Source organism: Bidens hawaiensis, unplaced genomic scaffold (assembly GCF_021521415.1).
Source record: "Bidens hawaiensis isolate Kalapana, Puna unplaced genomic scaffold, B.hawaiensis_p1.1 tig00030534_1, whole genome shotgun sequence".
NCBI classification, from domain to species: domain Eukaryota; kingdom Viridiplantae; phylum Streptophyta; class Magnoliopsida; order Asterales; family Asteraceae; genus Bidens; species Bidens hawaiensis.
The window spans coordinates 69540-87716 of NW_027495097.1; the positions used below are offsets into that span (position 1 = coordinate 69540).

At 32.9% G+C, this 18177-nt stretch overlaps 2 protein-coding genes and 1 pseudogene across 4 annotated transcripts; 2 read left to right on the forward strand and 1 right to left on the reverse strand.

Moving 5' to 3' along the window:
* Positions 1–1269: 1269 nt before the first annotated feature.
* LOC143580620 (LOB domain-containing protein 19 pseudogene) lies at positions 1270–2658 on the forward strand (annotated as a pseudogene).
* A 5843-nt stretch (positions 2659–8501) lies between these two features.
* On the forward strand, positions 8502–11280 carry LOC143580628 (AT-hook motif nuclear-localized protein 1-like). 2 transcript variants are annotated; one of them, XM_077063597.1, is made up of 5 exons: positions 8502–8946; positions 9519–9583; positions 9818–9949; positions 10508–10669; positions 10795–11280. In XM_077063597.1, exons 1-5 carry the CDS (start codon positions 8562–8564, stop codon positions 11089–11091), a joined length of 1041 nt encoding a protein of 346 aa, XP_076919712.1. In that variant the 5' UTR covers positions 8502–8561; the 3' UTR covers positions 11092–11280. The 2 variants fall into 2 exon arrangements, with proteins under 2 accessions (XP_076919712.1, XP_076919713.1); XM_077063598.1 differs by having other exon boundaries at positions 9522–9583.
* On the reverse strand, positions 11280–13076 carry LOC143580629 (protein cornichon homolog 4-like). 2 transcript variants are annotated; one of them, XM_077063600.1, is made up of 5 exons: positions 13005–13076; positions 11991–12172; positions 11780–11902; positions 11627–11689; positions 11280–11558 (listed from the first exon to the last, which is right to left on the reverse strand). In XM_077063600.1, exons 1-4 carry the CDS (start codon positions 13074–13076, stop codon positions 11659–11661), a joined length of 408 nt encoding a protein of 135 aa, XP_076919715.1. In that variant the 3' UTR covers positions 11280–11558; positions 11627–11658. The 2 variants fall into 2 exon arrangements, with proteins under 2 accessions (XP_076919715.1, XP_076919714.1); XM_077063599.1 differs by having other exon boundaries at positions 11280–11689.
* Positions 13077–18177: the final 5101 nt, after the last annotated feature.

Sequence of the window (18177 nt, forward strand, 5' to 3'; positions counted from 1 at the left end):
ATATTTTCATCCTACTTCGCTTGATATGGAAACTTTGTGTACCATAAACTTATAAATAGTAATTTAATAGAAGATTAATATCATAAAATATAAAATATGATGTATTTTCTTAACGTTTACAATAAAAAAAATGACAAGTCGTTAACCATATTATATGCTTCAAACATATTAATAATCACCACAAACATTTATATAACTTTGCATTTTGTTGTGACTCGGATTTTTATAGCAGATGCTGACGCATAAATTTTTTGCTTCATTTCAAGGAAGAGAACCAATAAATGATATATGGCCTATTCGATGCAACAACTAGTATGCGAATGATGTGTGACTTTTTTTTTTATCGATGGAGTCGCTGTTGATTTACCTCATGGTTGTTTGAATAAATGTTTAGAATTTGTGATTATTTCTATAATGCGACATTACTACTGTAAAGTAAGCAATCATTTCTAACTTTATGCTTAAACTAAAAACACATTTTTCTTTGAATTTTGTTTAGTTTTGGAAAAAAAAAATTCACACCCAACACTTCATTCACGTCTTTATCTTACTCACAAAGAATTGAAGAACATAGGGTAATTTTACCCTCTTTTTCTCGGTTAATTACTCGTTAACTCCATTATCTTAAGAGCGTTTTAAACAATGTTTTCAGACCCAGACCGGACATCGACCCGAAAAGTGTATCGGGCCACATGTAGGACCGACCCGGAAGGCAGGACAGAGCATTGACCCGGGCGACGTCATATATAATAATAATAATAATAATAATAATAATAATAATAATAATACATTTAAATTAGGATAAATTATCAAACCGTCTTTCCAATATGGTTTACGGTATACATTCTCACTTTAATAAATGTACTTTCAAGCAGCTTTTTTTCATTTGCTTTTTACAAAACATTATTTAGCTAATAACATTTTTACACCACCAATTGTTAATTATTATAATCTAAAATAAGTTAAAAGAATAGGGTGATGATGAGAAACTAGGAAAGTATGTGACTTTCACTATTTGGTCGGGATTTATCCGCATTGTCGTGTCTTTATGCGAGCGTCGGCCTTAACCCTTAGGTGAGGGTTTTTTCAAAATTAAAAGACGAGTGTATCTTGATATAGTATATTTTGCCAGTAGTCTATATAAAAAATTCATTACCGTTCAATAAAAGTTAAAAAAACAAGGTTGTATATCTTACATGTTTACCCTCAAAAGTTTTACCTATAAAAACCAATTCACCACCAATAATAACTACCACACATAAACACAAGATGCATGGTCATGGTGGTGGGCCTTGTGGAGCATGTAAGTTCTTAAGAAGAAAATGTGTAAAAGGGTGTGCGTTTGCACCATACTTCGAACCGGACGAGCGTGGTACGGCGGACTTTGAGGCCGTCCACCGGGTGTTCGGAGCCAAGAACGTGGCCAAGCTCCTACTTAAGACACCGGCACACAACCGCATATTCGCTGTTCTCTCTTTATGTTATGAGGCTCTCTCTAGGATTAGAGACCCTGTATATGGTTGTGTGGCTCAAGTTTTCAACCTCCAACAACAGGTGTGCATGGGTCGGTTTGGTTTTGGTTTTTTGTTTGTGTTCGGTCTCACTTTTTCGGTTTTACTATTTGTGCTTTGGTAAAATTTTGGGTGAAAAAAAAAGGTGGCCAAAATAATAATTTTGGGTCTAAAGGCTTTTGTTAATTAATTAATAATTAATTAAGCATTACACTTTTTGGCCAACTATTACAACTTAATTACTTAAAATTTTTTAAAAAAAAATGAAAACCTATGAGCTTGGCTATGGCTATAACCTATAAGCCTATAATGGAACCAACAACCAAAAATATCGATTTTGAGTTTTTAAAATCGTTTGGTTTCGGTTTTTGATTTTTATTTGGTTTGGGTTTGATTGAGTTTTGTTTTTTTTTTATTTTTCCATTTGGGCTTTTAATTAATTTGGGAAATAAAAGTTGGCAAAATAATAATTTATGCCTATTTATTTTTTGTTAAATTGCAATTAAGTAACAATTATGCAATTGGGCTCAAATAATGTGGTTAAACTATATATTAGACTATTACAAATTTTTTAAAATTTAAAATAAAAATCTATAAGTTTGGTGCGTTTTTTTTGTTGCTTTAGTTACAAGCAAAACCGAATCAAACAAAAAGTTCAATTTTGTGAAAACATAAAAACCAAACTGTCGGTTTTTGTTCGGTCTGTTTCTCGGTTTCACATTGTTTTTTTTCTATTTAAGTATTTAACGCACACAACACGCCACTTTATTTCAATCTAACCTTACACACATTAAAACCATTTTTTATATGTTGTTAATTAGCTCATACATATGTTATGTTTGAATATATATACATGCAGGTTGATAGTTTGCAAACTCAACTAGCATGTGTTCGAGCACGTCTATCAATCTTGAAAGACCGACGTGCATTGAGTGCATCACCGACGACAAACAACCTTCTTATGTTGTCATCATCCAAGTCAGTCGCAGGTGGTTCTAGCCTCACTTCTTTAGACTTTGGTCAAACTTCGGTTGAGACATCTTGTTTTTCTAGTGCCTCATTTGGTCATGAACAATTGTTTGAAGAAGTTGATGTTGAGATGTTAGCCCGGGAACTTGTTACCTATTCACAGGGCATTCGACAGTAAACCCTAAACCTTAAAACCTAAATATTCGTTATAAAAAGGTGTTATATGTATGAGAATTAAAGATGGTAATATCTAATTATGTATGTTAGTTTTATATAGCTATGAATGTACTAGCTTATGACTTGTGAGGGGATGTTCTAACCTATTTACTTTACAAAATACCTACGTACTTGTGACTTGTGAGTAGATGGGATGTTCTATCAAATCTTATGCATTGATGTAACAATACAAAATAAAGTAAGTAATAATATATTAAGATTGATAGAGTGATATTTATTTGCTATGTATAACAACTAATAAATTATGCATCAACTTACAGTAGTTGTCTATTCCGGAACATATCCACAAAATAGTGTTTTGGGTGCATTTTGTTTGTAAATGTGATAATTAGGAATGGATATATATGTTATACATAAAATAAAAAGAGGACATAAGGAATTTAAATTTTATGTCGAAAAGTGTAAATTTGGTCACAAGCAAAGATGCAACACAATCTTTCATCGATTTTCTTTCTCATGATATTTTGTCATATCAAAATTACAAAAATATAAAAAATAAAAAGTTGATGAAATAGCATAAATGTATAGAAATAGAATTACTCTTATACCCCGCGTGTTAATTTAAATGTTACACAAGGTTGTGTGTAAGAGGGGATGGAGTCATTCTCTTTCCCGTATGACTCATTGGTTATTTTAGCGTTTTCTTTTTTTGTTTTCTCATTCTTTCTCACACATTGTGTTATCTTATTCCCCCCCCCCCCCCCCCCTTCTTTCTTTAATATTTCAAAATAATTTTATCATAAACGAAGTTGCATCTTTAGTTTTGTAAGCAGTTTTGCCACGACATATCTAGATCAACATTTGTTGAGACATAAGCATGTTTCTAATTAAATACCAAACATATGATATGTATAATTAGGGTTGTAAATGGACCGAACCAAACCGGACGAGACCTTGTTCATGTCCGCCCTTTAAGCTTTTGCCGGACAAACGGACGGTTCACGAACACTCTACCGAAGGAAAATTTGTGTATGTATCCGTCCATTAAGGAGTTGAGTTTGTTCGTGTTCGTTCGTTAATATTGTAAACGGACGCTAATGGACAAACGAACACTAACGGACCATAGTGGACAAACGAACACACAAACACTAATGGACAAACGAACACTAACAAATACTAATGAACACTAAAGGACAAACATACAACAATGACTCTAACTAACAAAGAAACATAAACGATTACATATTAATTGCGTTTTGTTATTGTTTCATGAATTGTATTGTTGCTACGTCATATACGGGCTCATAGCATTTTTGGATACGTAGTTGGGCTTGGTCAATGCATCTCGTTGGGCTTTGTCTTCGCATCTTGTCAGGCTTGGCCTATGCTATAGAATGAATAAAAATATAAAATAGAAAGAGTTGTTGGATCATGGTCGTTAAAAGGTATGACCAATTATAGTTGCAGTGGGTTCAGTCATGGTAAATTGTTTAGAATGTTTAAGTCAAAACCGGTTTATTATCGGGTTCGGTTCGGATTGAAACCTGTTTCTCGACCAAGTTGCGATCGGTTCGGTTCGAGTTTTGATCGGTTTCGGTTTGAGTTTTGCTTGGTTTTGGCCGGTTTCGATTAGATCAAAAGAAATTATTAGAAGTTATTATATATACAACCAAAATGGTTATAATTTAATTTAAAAGGTTATCTGATTACATATAAAAATACTATTTCTATATAATTACAGTATAAATAATTAAATAGTATACATACGTATAAATATGCATACACTATTACAAGCATATGCATATAATAAATAAATTAAACAAATAATAAAAATCAGAAAGCAAACTTGAAAAGTTTCAACCTTGAATTGCTCGAAATAAGACAAACTCGGGTTTTGTTAATTTAAACGAGTCGTTCTTAAACTTAGACGAATTTCGAATATAATAGCCTCACACTAACTAAAAAAATGTGCATATACGGTGTAAAATTCGTATTTCAAATATGAAATGCACAAATTGATAAATGAATAAAAAAAATAGTGTAATAAATTGAGAAATTGATTGGGTGTTATTTACGGAACCTTTACTCTTATAAGACAAAAGTCCGGTCAAATACGAGTTTGAATTCTCACTTTTACACACAGACAAAATTATTTTTTATTTATTATTTAACTACTTTTTATCTTGTCAGACTATTCATTTAAAGAACAATTGTAGCGACATATAATTAATATATATTACATTATTTTCCAACTATTATTAATAACATTTGAAATGAAAAACTTATTAAAAACCGAGTAAAAAGTAAAAATAATTGAAAGCAAATTAAATGGTTTATAACTTTCTAACTAGTTATAACAAAAAAAATTAATTACAAAAAAATATAATAAACTAATAGAATTGATTAGGTGTTAATGCTTTCAGACTTTCAGTTTGTTAAAGTTAATATAAAATGATCATGGTCTTATATAAAAACTAAAAGTTAATTAATGAAAAATCAAAACAAAAAAAACAAATTATTTATTAATCCCACCTAACAAAATCAAGACCAAAAAATTATTCAACCACTTTTATTTAACAGAGAATCACTCGATTTACACCATAACTATTACCAATATACTCTTTATTTAACATTTTTATATTTAATTTTACTTTGCATATTCATAACTTTTAGCATGCAATTTTCACATCATATTTACATACATCATTGTAATGCAATGGCTATTCTTTTATCAACATTTAACATAAACTTTATCATAGATAAATTTCATATTTAAGGATATATAAAAATCAAATTCAAATTATAAATTAACAAAAATAATAATACCCCGAACTAAAGTGTGTTAGTCAGAGAGAACTCCTCTAAAAGTACGGGGACGTAACACACAAAAAAATCGACGAATAAAAAAACTACAAGAAATAAATAAGGAAATGACAGAAAAATTAATATATATGTAACAACTTTATTCAAGTCATCCATCCATCCATCCATCCATCCACCCGGACTTAAATATTTGAAGTTAATCAAATTTTACTTTATTGGTATTAGCACTCAACCGCTCATTTATGAGTTATTATTTTTTTAAAAAAATTTGAATTACATTTACTACCTATTTTATTTATTATTAATTAATAACTTATGTCATAATATTATAATTTATTGTTGATTGATTGATTACAGAGAAAGAAAGAAAGAAAGAAAGAAGCAAAAGGTGCATGTGTTTTTGAAGATTTCAGTTTTCACACAGTTGAGTGTGTATTTCACTGTGTGTGTTTTCATCACTTCAGTTCATCGGAACAACAACAAGAAGGTACACTTGTTTCAATACTCGATTATTATTATTATTATTATTACGCGATTATGCTTAGTTAAGATTATTAAGCTTCGGTACGTGATTTGTTAACTTCGTTTTGCATGTTTATGATTTGATGTATGTATTTGAATGTAATGCTGAGTAATTTGTGTGTGATTTCGAATTTTTATTTTTTTATATGCTGAATTTCGTTGTTGAATGCGTTGTTATGTAAACTACAAGTTGTTAGGATTTGATGTTGTGAAATATACTTATTCTGCTTTATATACTTATTCTGCTTGACCGATGAGAATCGAATCCGTTTTTGTTTGGTTTGATTTTGCGATCGGATTTATGTAAGTACAAGTGTTTTGTGTATTTTGCGATAGAGTTTGTTGATGATTTGGCGGAAATGAGCTGAGCTGCTCACGAGCTGCTTGAGATCGGATCGATAAAAAGCTCAAAACGAGCTGAGCCGAGCCTTATTGAGCTTGAGAATAAAAAAAACTCGTTTAGTTATCGAGTCTTGTATAGGAAGATTGTTTAACGAGCTTTGTGAAGTTTTAAGTTTTAGCTCTTTCAGTCTTGTATGGGAAGATCGTTTAACGAGCTTTGTGTAGTTTTAAGTTTTAGCTCTTTCAGTCTTGTATGGGAAGATCGTTTAACGAGCTTTGTGTAGTTTTAAGTTTTAGCTCTTTCAGTCTTGTATGGGAAGATCGTTTAGCGAGCTTTGTGTAGTTTTAAGTTTTAGCTCTTTCAGTCTTGTATGGGAAGATCGTTTAACGAGCTTTGTGTAGTTTTAAGTTTTAGCTCTTTCAGTCTTGTATGGGAAGATCGTTTAACGAGCTTTGTGTAGTTTTAAGTTTTAGCTCTTTCAGTCTTGTATAGGAAGATCGTTTAACGAGCTTTGTGAAGTTTTAAGTTTTAGCTCTTTCAGTCTTGTATGGGAAGATCGTTTAACGAGCTTTGTGTAGTTTTAAGTTTTAGCTCTTTCAGTCTTGTATGGGAAGATCGTTTAACGAGCTTTGTGTAGTTTTAAGTTTTAGCTCTTTCAGTCTTGTATGGGAAGATCGTTTAACGAGCTTTGTGTAGTTTTAAGTTTTAGCTCTTTCAGTCTTGTATGGGAAGATCGTTTAACGAGCTTTGTGTGGTTTTAAGTTTTAGCTCTTTCAGTCTTGTATGGGAAGATCGTTTAGCGAGCTTTGTGTAGTTTTAAGTTTTAGCTCTTTCAGTCTTGTATGAGAAGATCGTTTAACGAGCTTTGTGTAGTTTTAAGTTTTAGCTCTTTCAGTCTTGTATGGGAAGATCGTTTAACGAGCTTTGTGTAGTTTTAAGTTTTAGCTCTTTCAGTCTTGTATAGGAAGATCGTTTAACGAGCTTTGTGTAGTTTTAAGTTTTAGCTCTTTCAGTCTTGTATGGGAAGATCGTTTAGCGAGCTTTGTGTAGTTTTAAGTTTTAGCTCTTTCAGTCTTGTATGGGAAGATCGTTTAACGAGCTTTGTGTAGTTTTAAGTTTTAGCTCTTTCAGTCTTGTATGGGAAGATCGTTTAACGAGCTTTGTGTAGTTTTAAGTTTTAGCTCTTTCAGTCTTGTATAGGAAGATCGTTTAACGAGCTTTGTGAAGTTTTAAGTTTTAGCTCTTTCAGTCTTGTATGGGAAGATCGTTTAACGAGCTTTGTGTAGTTTTAAGTTTTAGCTCTTTCAGTCTTGTATGGGAAGATCGTTTAACGAGCTTTGTGTAGTTTTAAGTTTTAGCTCTTTCAGTCTTGTATGGGAAGATCGTTTAACGAGCTTTGTGTCGTTTTAAGTTTTAGCTCTTTCAGTCTTGTATGGGAAGATCGTTTAACGAGCTTTGTGTGGTTTTAAGTTTTAGCTCTTTCAGTCTTGTATGGGAAGATCGTTTAGCGAGCTTTGTGTAGTTTTAAGTTTTAGCTCTTTCAGTCTTGTATGAGAAGATCGTTTAACGAGCTTTGTGTAGTTTTAAGTTTTAGCTCTTTCAGTCTTGTATGGGAAGATCGTTTAACGAGCTTTGTGTAGTTTTAAGTTTTAGCTCTTTCAGTCTTGTATGGGAAGATCGTTTAGCGAGCTTTGTGTAGTTTTAAGTTTTAGCTCTTTCAGTCTTGTATGGGAAGATCGTTTAACGAGCTTTGTGTAGTTTTAAGTTTTAGCTCTTTCAGTCTTGTATGGGAAGATCGTTTAGCGAGCTTTGTGTAGTTTTAAGTTTTAACTATGTTAAACTTTTATATACTAATTTCACATCGCACAGCTGAGCTTTAACTCGTTTAAGGTACTACTCACGACCTCGAGCTAAGCTTAGGCTTGTTTAAGGTTTTTCTCAGAATAATTGAAATTTATATAAATAATATACGCGCTAAGCTCAAGCTTGAATTAACAACTCACTAGCCGAGCTCGAGCTTTAGAAAAAGAGCTTGAAACGAGCCTAGTTGAGGCTGGGCTGAGCTCGTTTACACCCTAGATTTCATTAAATTCTTCAATATGATTATCTTAACTTTAAAATGTGTTTTCATCGTTTAGATTTGACTTCGCGTGTGCAGTTTGATCAAGTTGTAAAATTTTAGTTTCTTTTGTGTTGTGTAGAAATTGGTAATCATCATGGAATCAAAAGAAATGATAGTGCCAGCAGCAGAAACAAAAGCACCTGAGGCTCAATCAAGCTATCAATTGGTTCTGAACACTAATAGCCCCGCCCAAACTATGGGACCGCAGGGGTTTACCATGGAGACAATCAACTTGCCATCTTCTTTGGCAAAGAAAAAGAGGGGTAGGCCCCGGAAGTATGGCTCGGATGGTGTGGCTGTCAGCGGAGGGTCAGGTGGCCGGACATTGTCACCAATGCCACTCTCCGCTTCTTCACCGCCCTCTGTGGGTTATTCTGACATTAAGCTTGGTGGGCCCGCAAGAAGTGGTGGTGAGTTTCAGGCTGAGAAGAAGAAAAGGAAGAAGATGAATTCTTCTGAGAGATCAAACATGAGCTTAGGTAAATTAATTTGCATTTTATTTGCTCAGTTAATATTGATCTGCATAATATTTTACTATCTTGATATATTCTTGTAGAAAGCTTTATTGAACTATATTTTTAAATGTAAAAGGTTGCATTCCATCTTTGTGATCATGATTTTGTACTATGAGAATCACTAAACAATTTTCTATTGTTTCATGATCCTAGTGCATTATAGATTTTTAACAACTAGTGCCATTTTATTACATTGTCCCATCTCTTTTCTTGATATAGAATTTCATACTCTTTTCCACAGTTGGTTCATCTCTTAAAAGAGTCATAAAAAATCTTAATTCTCACTTCAGTCAATATTTCATGACTTGTAATGTTTGACTCTATATGGATGTTTGACTACTTGTTTAAGCTTCTATATAAATCTCTTTTGGATGATAAAATATGTCAAATTTTGTGGACCAAGTTTTCTTGTTTCGGATCTAATTTCAATGCAGTTTATGTAGAATGTAGAAACTGTCAATGCACCATTTTCTGTTCAGATGATATTATCCTACAAACTTAGCAAATGTTCATTTATATCATTTGTGTATTCATAGCAGGGGACCAAATTACTTCTGGTGGAAGTTTTATTCCTCACATGGTCACTGTTAATCCAGGAGAGGTATGTTTTACGGTTTTACCTGTCACATTGCAACAATTTTCTTTTCGAAGAAACTTATGAACTGAACTGCTTACGCATTCATCGGTCCCGTTAAAAGAATCTTTATACTTGAATGGGATCAATCAATAAAATTCTCTTGCTTTCTAATTATTGAAAAGTATTTAGCATTTAGTCAAAGCCTTGCATGCAAGGTAATTGATATGAAAATATGAAATGGCCCACTTGCTTTCACAGGATGTAACATCTAAAATCATATCATTTTCAAAATACGGGCCCAGGGCTATATGCGTTCTGTCTGCACTTGGTATTATTTCGCATGTGACTTTGCGACAGGCTAATTCATCTGGAGGCACTGTAACTTATGAGGTATGCAGTTTAATCTTCTTTTTCTACAGATTAATCCGTCGAAGAAACGGAGAATTTTGTATATACACATCATATAAACCTGTGAAATATCATGCATTCCCAACCCAAACTTATAAAATATCATATGCGTCCTTCAAAACTAGTTAAAATATCAAATTTACTCATTTCGTTAAATACATGTTAAGTTGTTAACATTGATCATTTTACCCTTAATTTTCTAAAACTTTAAAGTTTATATTTACCCATTTTTAACTGTAAAATTTCATATTCACTAATTAACATTATTTTTTGTAATATACAAGATTTACCATTTCATAAAAAAAATCTCTTTTAACCTCATCATATTCTTTTATATTTATATTAGAAAGAATATTTAAAACCATGTTATAATAGTGCATAATGGTCATAAACTAAAATTTTATTTAAATTGAGTACATATATGATAATATGATATTTTAAGTTTCGGCTGAATATATAGAATATTTCACATGTTCATAGTATGAAATTCTACCTCAAAATAAAATGTGTATTATTTTTTAAACAATTTAATCTTTATAGGGAAGATTTGAAATTATTTCATTGTCTGGATCTTTCACACCTGGCGAGGTCGGAGGAATATCATCAAAAGAAGGTGGCATGAGCATCGCTTTATCTAGCCCTGATGGCCGTGTAGTTGGCGGTCTGCTTGCAGGAATACTCACCGCAGCTGGTCCTGTTCAGGTGAGTTTGACTTTTAAGGTTAAACAAGAAGACTAGTCAAGGCAGGTTATCATCAAAATGGGTTTGGGTACTTGGGTTGACCCGTTATCTTTTTATGCCAAATTTTATTGACCCATTAATTGCAGGTTGTTGTGGCCAGTTTTCTACCTGAAGCAAGTCCCGTTGGACCAAAACCAAGAAAACCAAAAAACGCCATGAAACTTTTGACGCCTGTGGCTGACCATACTGCACCCGTGTCTACAAATACGGAGGAACGGAATGAACAGAACTTGAATGAACAAAGCCAAGAAAGTCACAGGACAGGAATTACCAATTCTACCCCTGCCTCTAACTCACAGCATGAGAACCGAAGCCCAATGGCAAGTATGCATGACTGGAGGAGGTCTGCTGCGGATATGAATGTGTCGTTGAGGGAGGATTGATAATTTGATATTAACTGCGACTCTTTTTCGGTGTTATTGGTAGTCTGTAGGACGTTTTATAAGGGCCTTTTGGTAATTTTGGGATAGGAACTGTTGTGTTGTGGCTTCTGCTCTTAATATTTAGTTTTTATATTTGTTGTAAAAAACTAAAAATACTTGAGGGTGAAATATGTCAACTTAATTAGGTGACTTTTGTGTCTTTCCTTTAAAGATTATCAAAACTTTATTATGGATTCTTTGTTGATCATTTTGATGCAAGTTTTGAAACAATGTGGAAATTACATGTATAATAACAGAAGTTGACATAAAAAGTTAAAATTATCATAAAATAAACACTTTCTATCCACCATAAAAGAGAGCAAAGTACAGCCCATAACATAATCTTAATTAAATATACAGATACCTGTACACAATCTTGTTCAACCTAAATATGATCAAATTAGAAGCCTTCTTTGACGAAACCGTACCTGAAAAGTTTACACCCCATCAGCATTTCAAGATAAACAACGGGAAAACAATTATTACTTCTACTTACAGTTGGAATACTCAAACGGGAGTGGCGGTTACTTAATCCAACTCCACGATACTCCATATCATCCTAAACATAATACAAAGAAACTTATCAATATGAATTTTAAGTGATAAAAAATTAGTGATTTCAAATGAGTTTTATGTTCATAGTTCATACCAAAATATTGAGAAAAAGAGAAGGAAGCCAAGATAAACAAGTTTAAATATCCGCTGTTTCTTTGCTCTTGACAGTTCACCGAACACTTCCGTTGCGTACACTAGATGGCGTTTATTAATATACCTAAATAAAAACAGAAACTTATATTAGGATTAAAAAAGGTAATAACCGTAATATGCAGCATCTAGTAAAGAGGAAAAAATGGACTTACAGGTTCACATTATAATATAAATACGGCAAGCACAACAAAAACATGATCCAATGTCCTGTGACGAGATGCAAAACGCACAATACTCCTTGAGTGATAAACTCTGGCAATGTAATACTGTTTATCTTGGTTGCTAACTCGTACGGGTTAATGTAATCCGTCTCTAAATCCAAAAAACACATCAACTGCAATAAAAGTTGTAATTGTTAATTATCTCATACAGATGCAATAGCATACTTCAACTAGCAAAAATAAAAAAAAGTGAGAAATTATAGGATCCATGACCTTGTAAATTACATTTTAAAAAATTACAGTGAAACCTGTGTAGTTAAATACAATTTAAGCATAAACAAAAAATCATAATTATTAGAGTGAAATTGACTTGAAGTGTTTGAAAAATCTGATCTTGATCTTGAATTCTTGTCTTTTAGGGCCAAAATAGTCGAAAACTGAAAATCAAGTAAAAAGCTTTTGCAGTAAACTAAGCACGGAAAAATATCGGATATCGGTAATTTAATATCATGCAGAATTTATATATAAAAATATAGCAGTTTAACACTAACAATTCAATATACTCTTTGTACTATTAACAAATTATCCTTTTGCAACTTGCAAAACACTAACATTTGTAGCAAGTAGGAACCGACTAAGACTCAAAACACTAACATTAAGCGCTAAAAGTTGAAAATTAAGACTTAAAACATTGATATCGAGAATATCGGTCAAATATCGCTAATAACCGACAGTAATTTGATACTAAATGTAAATGTAAAGCTATATCTAAGTTTAATCACTTTGTAGCAGCCTAATTATTTGTATCAAATTCTTAAATGTGTCAATAATAATAATAATCACTTAACATCCAAACTATCTATAACTAATCTGTATATATATACTTTACATTAGCATTAATATTTCTATAAAATTAACATATTTTTATATATATATTTATATATAAAAGGCCTATCACAATCAGCATATAATTGTTAAATGTTAAACAAACTAAGAAATAATAACCTGGTAAAGAACAAGGGCTAAGACTGCTATGAGGATGAAGAAAGACAACAACCATGAGATCAGATCTCCCATGTTCTCTAAATCTTCTGAATCTCTGTGTTTGTGTTTTTATGGGTTTTGGAATCTTGATGTCTTCGTTCGGTGGTTTTAAGTTTAATATCTAAACGCAGTTTCTGTACTTTGTGAACAAGAAATTTATAATTATTAATAAATATTATTACTTACTTGGCAGGCATTCTTTTTTTCTTTTTAAACTACAAATAAAGGTATTTGCGAATTTTTCTACATTAATCCTAGATGAATACTAATGTTTGACCCCTAAAAAAATTACTTAAATTAATTTTTGTAATTAAATCATTTACAAGTAATTTTTTTATCAAATTTAAAAATTATTATTTTTTAAATACAAATATACAAGGTAAAGGTCATTTTGTTTTACAAGTTAAAAAATTAATCATGCAAAACTACATTTTAGACATACAGAGCACCAACAACAAAGGCAATAATTCATCCGCTTGGATGATATGGCTTATGGACCCAGTAGACGGAACTACAACCATACTCTATCATTATGGAGTAAGTTTGCAGAGTCGGTTAGCAAGCTTGATATATGATTATGTTTGAATATGATGTTACTGGCAAGCTTTTATATAGTTTAGACTTTCTAGCATACTTTGTTGTTTGATTGAAAATACAACTGTTTCTAACAAGTTATTTGATATGTTTGATTGCACTGTCCACTAGCAAGCTTTGTTGATTTCTGAACTTTCTAACAAACTTAACTGTTTTATAGGTTGTTTAGGTAATTCTAGCAAGCTTTGTGATTGAATATGCTGTTACTAGCAAGCTTAATGTTTTTGGACTTTCTAGCACACTTAGGTGTTTTTTTTTACTGTTTGAACTCATTCTAGCAAGCTTTGTGATTTTGAGTGTTTAAGTGAATTTTTTCATGTAAACTTTAAATTCAAGCACTCTTGATGATTACATGTTACTTATGAATATGCTTAGAAAACTTGTTTCGGGTAAACTTTGATGTTTTAACTGTTTTAAGTTCTTGTCTAGCATAGTTCATGATTGTGAATATGATTCTTTGAAATTACAAGCGTTTTCGAGCAAACTTAGTTTTCCGGGCACACTTTATGTTTCGAGCACACTTTGAAATCTTCAAGTGTTTTCTTAACATACTTGGTAATTTTCAAATCTTTACTTTTCGAGTACACTTTGTGATCAGAGTCCTCCTCTAGCACACTTTGTATTCCTAAAGTACATCAAGCATACTTTGCTTCAAAGTATACTTGATTGAATATTTGTTAACCGTTTATGACATTTTGGGTAAGGTTTGTGTTATTAAGAAATTCGAGCAAGGTTGACAATTAGAAATAGGTCTAAGATATTATTTTGGGATTCTTAACTGATTCCTAGCAAGGTTGCATAATTGATAATTTATACTTGATTATTTGTCTTGTGATTTATTTCTCGAACAATCTTGCATTTCAAGTAAGCTTCCTTCATTTTATTTACTTAGTTTTATTTCTAAACACTTTATTAATTCTGAAATAAATCTGGAACGAGTAACCTTTGAAAAGTGTGATTTCCGAGTAAGGTTTACAGATATGTGCTTTAACGAGCAAGGTTTTAAATGGGAAAACTTTATCGAGCAAGGTTTTGTAAAGAAAGATATTTCCTTAAAACATTTTAAATATTTGACAGCTATTTACTCACTACATGACAAAAAGCATTTAAAACCCACTTTCAAAAAGGTATAAGAGAGGGAGTTAGAGAAATTTTTAACATTTTCATCTCTCTCTCCTTCCACTTTTGCTCTTGTTTCACAAACCCAACCAACTTAATTAAATTAACTCTAAATCCTAACCTAATTAACCAGCCCACATAATCCGACTTGGTAGGCATCGATTAAGTGTTTTCCGACAATGATTATGTGACTATGGGCATTTAATCTTCATCTTTACTAAGTCTCTGTTTCTTGTGTAGGTTATTAATTTGTCGAAGCTCAGGTTCTTAAAGAAATTTCTTCTTATCTTCTTCAAATTATAACCTAAAACTATTCAAAAATATGAACTTTATGACTAATCTTTGCTTTGAATGTGTTTTTGTTTGAACAAATATGGCGGATGATGAACCGACATATCCTTTTGAGGACAAGCACGAGATCAGGGTTACTGAAAGACTAATTCATACATGCCTATAGTTACATGATGATGACCATAACCCAATAAGCTTTACCACCGATCATCTGTTGAAGATTTGTAGATAAACAATGGGTTATCAAGGGAATGTCAAAGAAGGACAGTTCTAGATAGTGACGATGGTGAGGAAGAAATGGATGATGATTTTTATAGTGACGATGGTGATGATGAAGGAGATGGAAATGTAGGGGGAGTTGGAGGAAGTTTTGTTGATGATGTACATGTTCAGGGGGAGAATATACCTATACCTACACCACCAACCACACCCTTACCTACACTACTAGCCACACCACCTTCCTCACTACCACCACATGAACAAATCCACCAATCACCACCCATCAAAAAACCACCTACCCATACCTAAAGCCCACCCAAAACTCATGACCAAACCATAATCCAACATTTAACCCAAACCCAAACCTTTATCCAAGACCGAAGACATGACATTCATGAACCATACATTCCTCAAACAGTGCTACTCACTTACAAAACTTCCCACCCACACCAATTCAATCCCCAACCCATTTTCAAACCCAAGAATATCCTACTCACTCTCAACCTGATATATCTGATCCTTTCCTTGATCTACCAACATAAACCACTTCCACAAGTGATTATTTGTTCAATCGGAATCTGGACCTTATAATGGAAAATGTCGATTTAAAAGGAAGAAATGCAGAGGTGTTGAAGGAGAATTTTGAGTTGAAAGCTCAGGTGGCCCAAGCTTTACTGAAAATTCAAGCCCTGGAGGCCGAGGTTGAGAAGACCTCAGCTGTACCAAAACAAGGGGAGAATATTCCACTGCCACTGTTGTTGATGAAGAGAGGGTAGATGTTGTGGTGGAGGTTGAGGCTGATGGATTGAAAAATATTTTGAATATGTATGGTGATAGTGATGTTGAGGATAGTGATGAGAGAATGGATGATGATGATGAAGGCTATTAAGGTGACAAGTCTGACATTGATGAACAGGAATATGATGTTGAAGATGTGTTATCAAAGAAGAAAGTTATGAATGTGGAAAAGGTGAATGAGGTTGAGAAGGAGATTGATGCTAAGAAGAATGATCAAACTAATGAAAATGTATTGACTACAGAGGCCAGAGCTACTGATGTTATAGCCACTGACGTTTTGACTAATGTAGTGACTGATGTGATAGATGAAGGTGTTGCAACTGAGGAACTGGTCCTAACAGAACAAGAAACAAATGAAGAAAGTTCCAAGAAGGTTGAGCATGATAAGGAGATGTAAGATCTTATGGACGATATTGAAAATTTCCCAGCTCAATCTGAAGAAGAAAGGAAAAGAAAAGAGAAGGGAAAAGCCAAAGCTGAGTCTGATGATGAGCCTGTTGATACACAGGATGTGAATGATGAGGATGAAGAAGATGAGAATGAACAGGCTGCCAAAAGGCATGCCAATATTGTGAAAGAAACAATGGAGAGGGAATTTATTGCCCAAGCCATGACTGTTTAAGAGTTGGCTGAGCAAGAAACATTGATTGAACAAGTCAGTATTGCTAAAACTCTTGATCAAGAAGGAAATGTGTAACAGGAGGTGATTGAAGTGCTAATCACACTAAAACAAGCTGAAGAGGTGGAAAAAACCTTAGCACTTGTATTAAACAAATTCAATCAGCCACAACAAGAAACCCAATCTGAAAATAAATCTCCAACAACTGCTGAACCTAAAAATGATGATTCAGTTACGCAGTTGGTGCCTGATGAGGCTGGAGAATCATTAACCAAAACTGCAACAAAGAAATGGATAAAACAAGTAGAGGAGGAGTTTGAGAAAAATCCTCCAGATGAATGGAGGTATGATGAACAACCTCAAAAGAAGTTTGGAAAGATTTATACTAGAAAAAAGAAGCTAGATGAAAAGACTGATGAAGAAAAAGATGAATCAGTTAAAAGGGCTAAAAAGAATGATGAACCTGAATATACAGTTGAGAGCCCAAAGGAGCATGAAAGCCCTTTGATGGTTGTTCCCATTCAGATGGTTATGCCTTATGCTGAGCCTGACCTTCATGAACCAAGAATAGAAACACTTGATGACTCAACTGAACAATATGATGACACTGAAGTTGATGAAAGTGCTGAAGATGATAATGATGATGACATTAATGATGATGACAATAATGAAGGACAAGCTGATAAAGCTGATACTTTTGATGATGAAATGTTTAAATCCCCTCAAATTGAACTGACTAATGAACAGAGGGCAAATATACAAAACAGTCTGAATGAGGCAAGAAGGAATAACCCTATGGTGATAAGTTTGATAAGACTTGGACATAAGTTTGAAAATTTGGCTCCTTTATATGATAAGGAGTTACAAAAATTAATTGATAAGGTTGATCATGAAATCAGGAAGAGAAATGAAAAGAAAAACACAAATTCTATGAAGTATATAGATTATTTGAGAAAGTAGGGACTGAATGAGAAGGATTTAAGTAAAATGAGTTTCCATGATTTGAAAAGACACTACAACATGAACAGGGAAACAGTTGAGAGAGAAGAGAAGGAGAGATTGGTTAAAGAAGTAAAACACACCGACAAGATCAATGAATTGATGAAAAGATTTGGTGAAAAATGTAAGTATCTAATTGAGAAAGGAATGGCTCCGGAAATGGTTGACAGTCTAACAAAAGAAAAGGTTGAATCTCATTTCAGAAGATTATCCATAAAAGATCAACCAGAAACTTCTGCCAAAAGACCAAGACTTGTAACCTTGGGTGAGAAAAGAAAGATTGAAAAGAAAAAGTAAATGGGAAGATGAGCAGTTAGAATTGTTGAACAGATTGATAGACGCAAGGGGGAGATTTAGTGAACTTCAAGGTATAAGCAGATTAGAGAAACTGGCTCTATACTTGTCTGAAATTGAAAAGGATGATCTGGAAAGAATTGAAGCCTCACAAAACTCATATCCTTGTACAAGTCAAACCAGAACCTGTTGAACACAGAG

Excerpts from the sequence above, each read along its gene's own strand:
- LOC143580628 (XM_077063597.1), top strand. The coding sequence starts at position 8,562 with ATGGAATCAAAAGAAATGATAGTGCCAGCAGCAGAAACAAAAGCACCT. Across the intron at positions 8,947-9,518 it reads GAGATCAAACATGAGCTTAG|CAGGGGACCAAATTACTTCT; the intron begins GTAAATTAATTT and ends GTGTATTCATAG. Across the intron at positions 9,584-9,817 it reads TCACTGTTAATCCAGGAGAG|GATGTAACATCTAAAATCAT; the intron begins GTATGTTTTACG and ends TTGCTTTCACAG.
- LOC143580629 (XM_077063600.1), bottom strand. The coding sequence starts at position 13,076 with ATGGGAGATCTGATCTCATGGTTGTTGTCTTTCTTCATCCTCATAGCA. Across the intron at positions 11,903-11,990 it reads TTATATTATAATGTGAACCT|GTATATTAATAAACGCCATC; the intron begins GTAAGTCCATTT and ends GTTTTTATTTAG. Across the intron at positions 11,690-11,779 it reads CTCTTTTTCTCAATATTTTG|GATGATATGGAGTATCGTGG; the intron begins GTATGAACTATG and ends TATTATGTTTAG.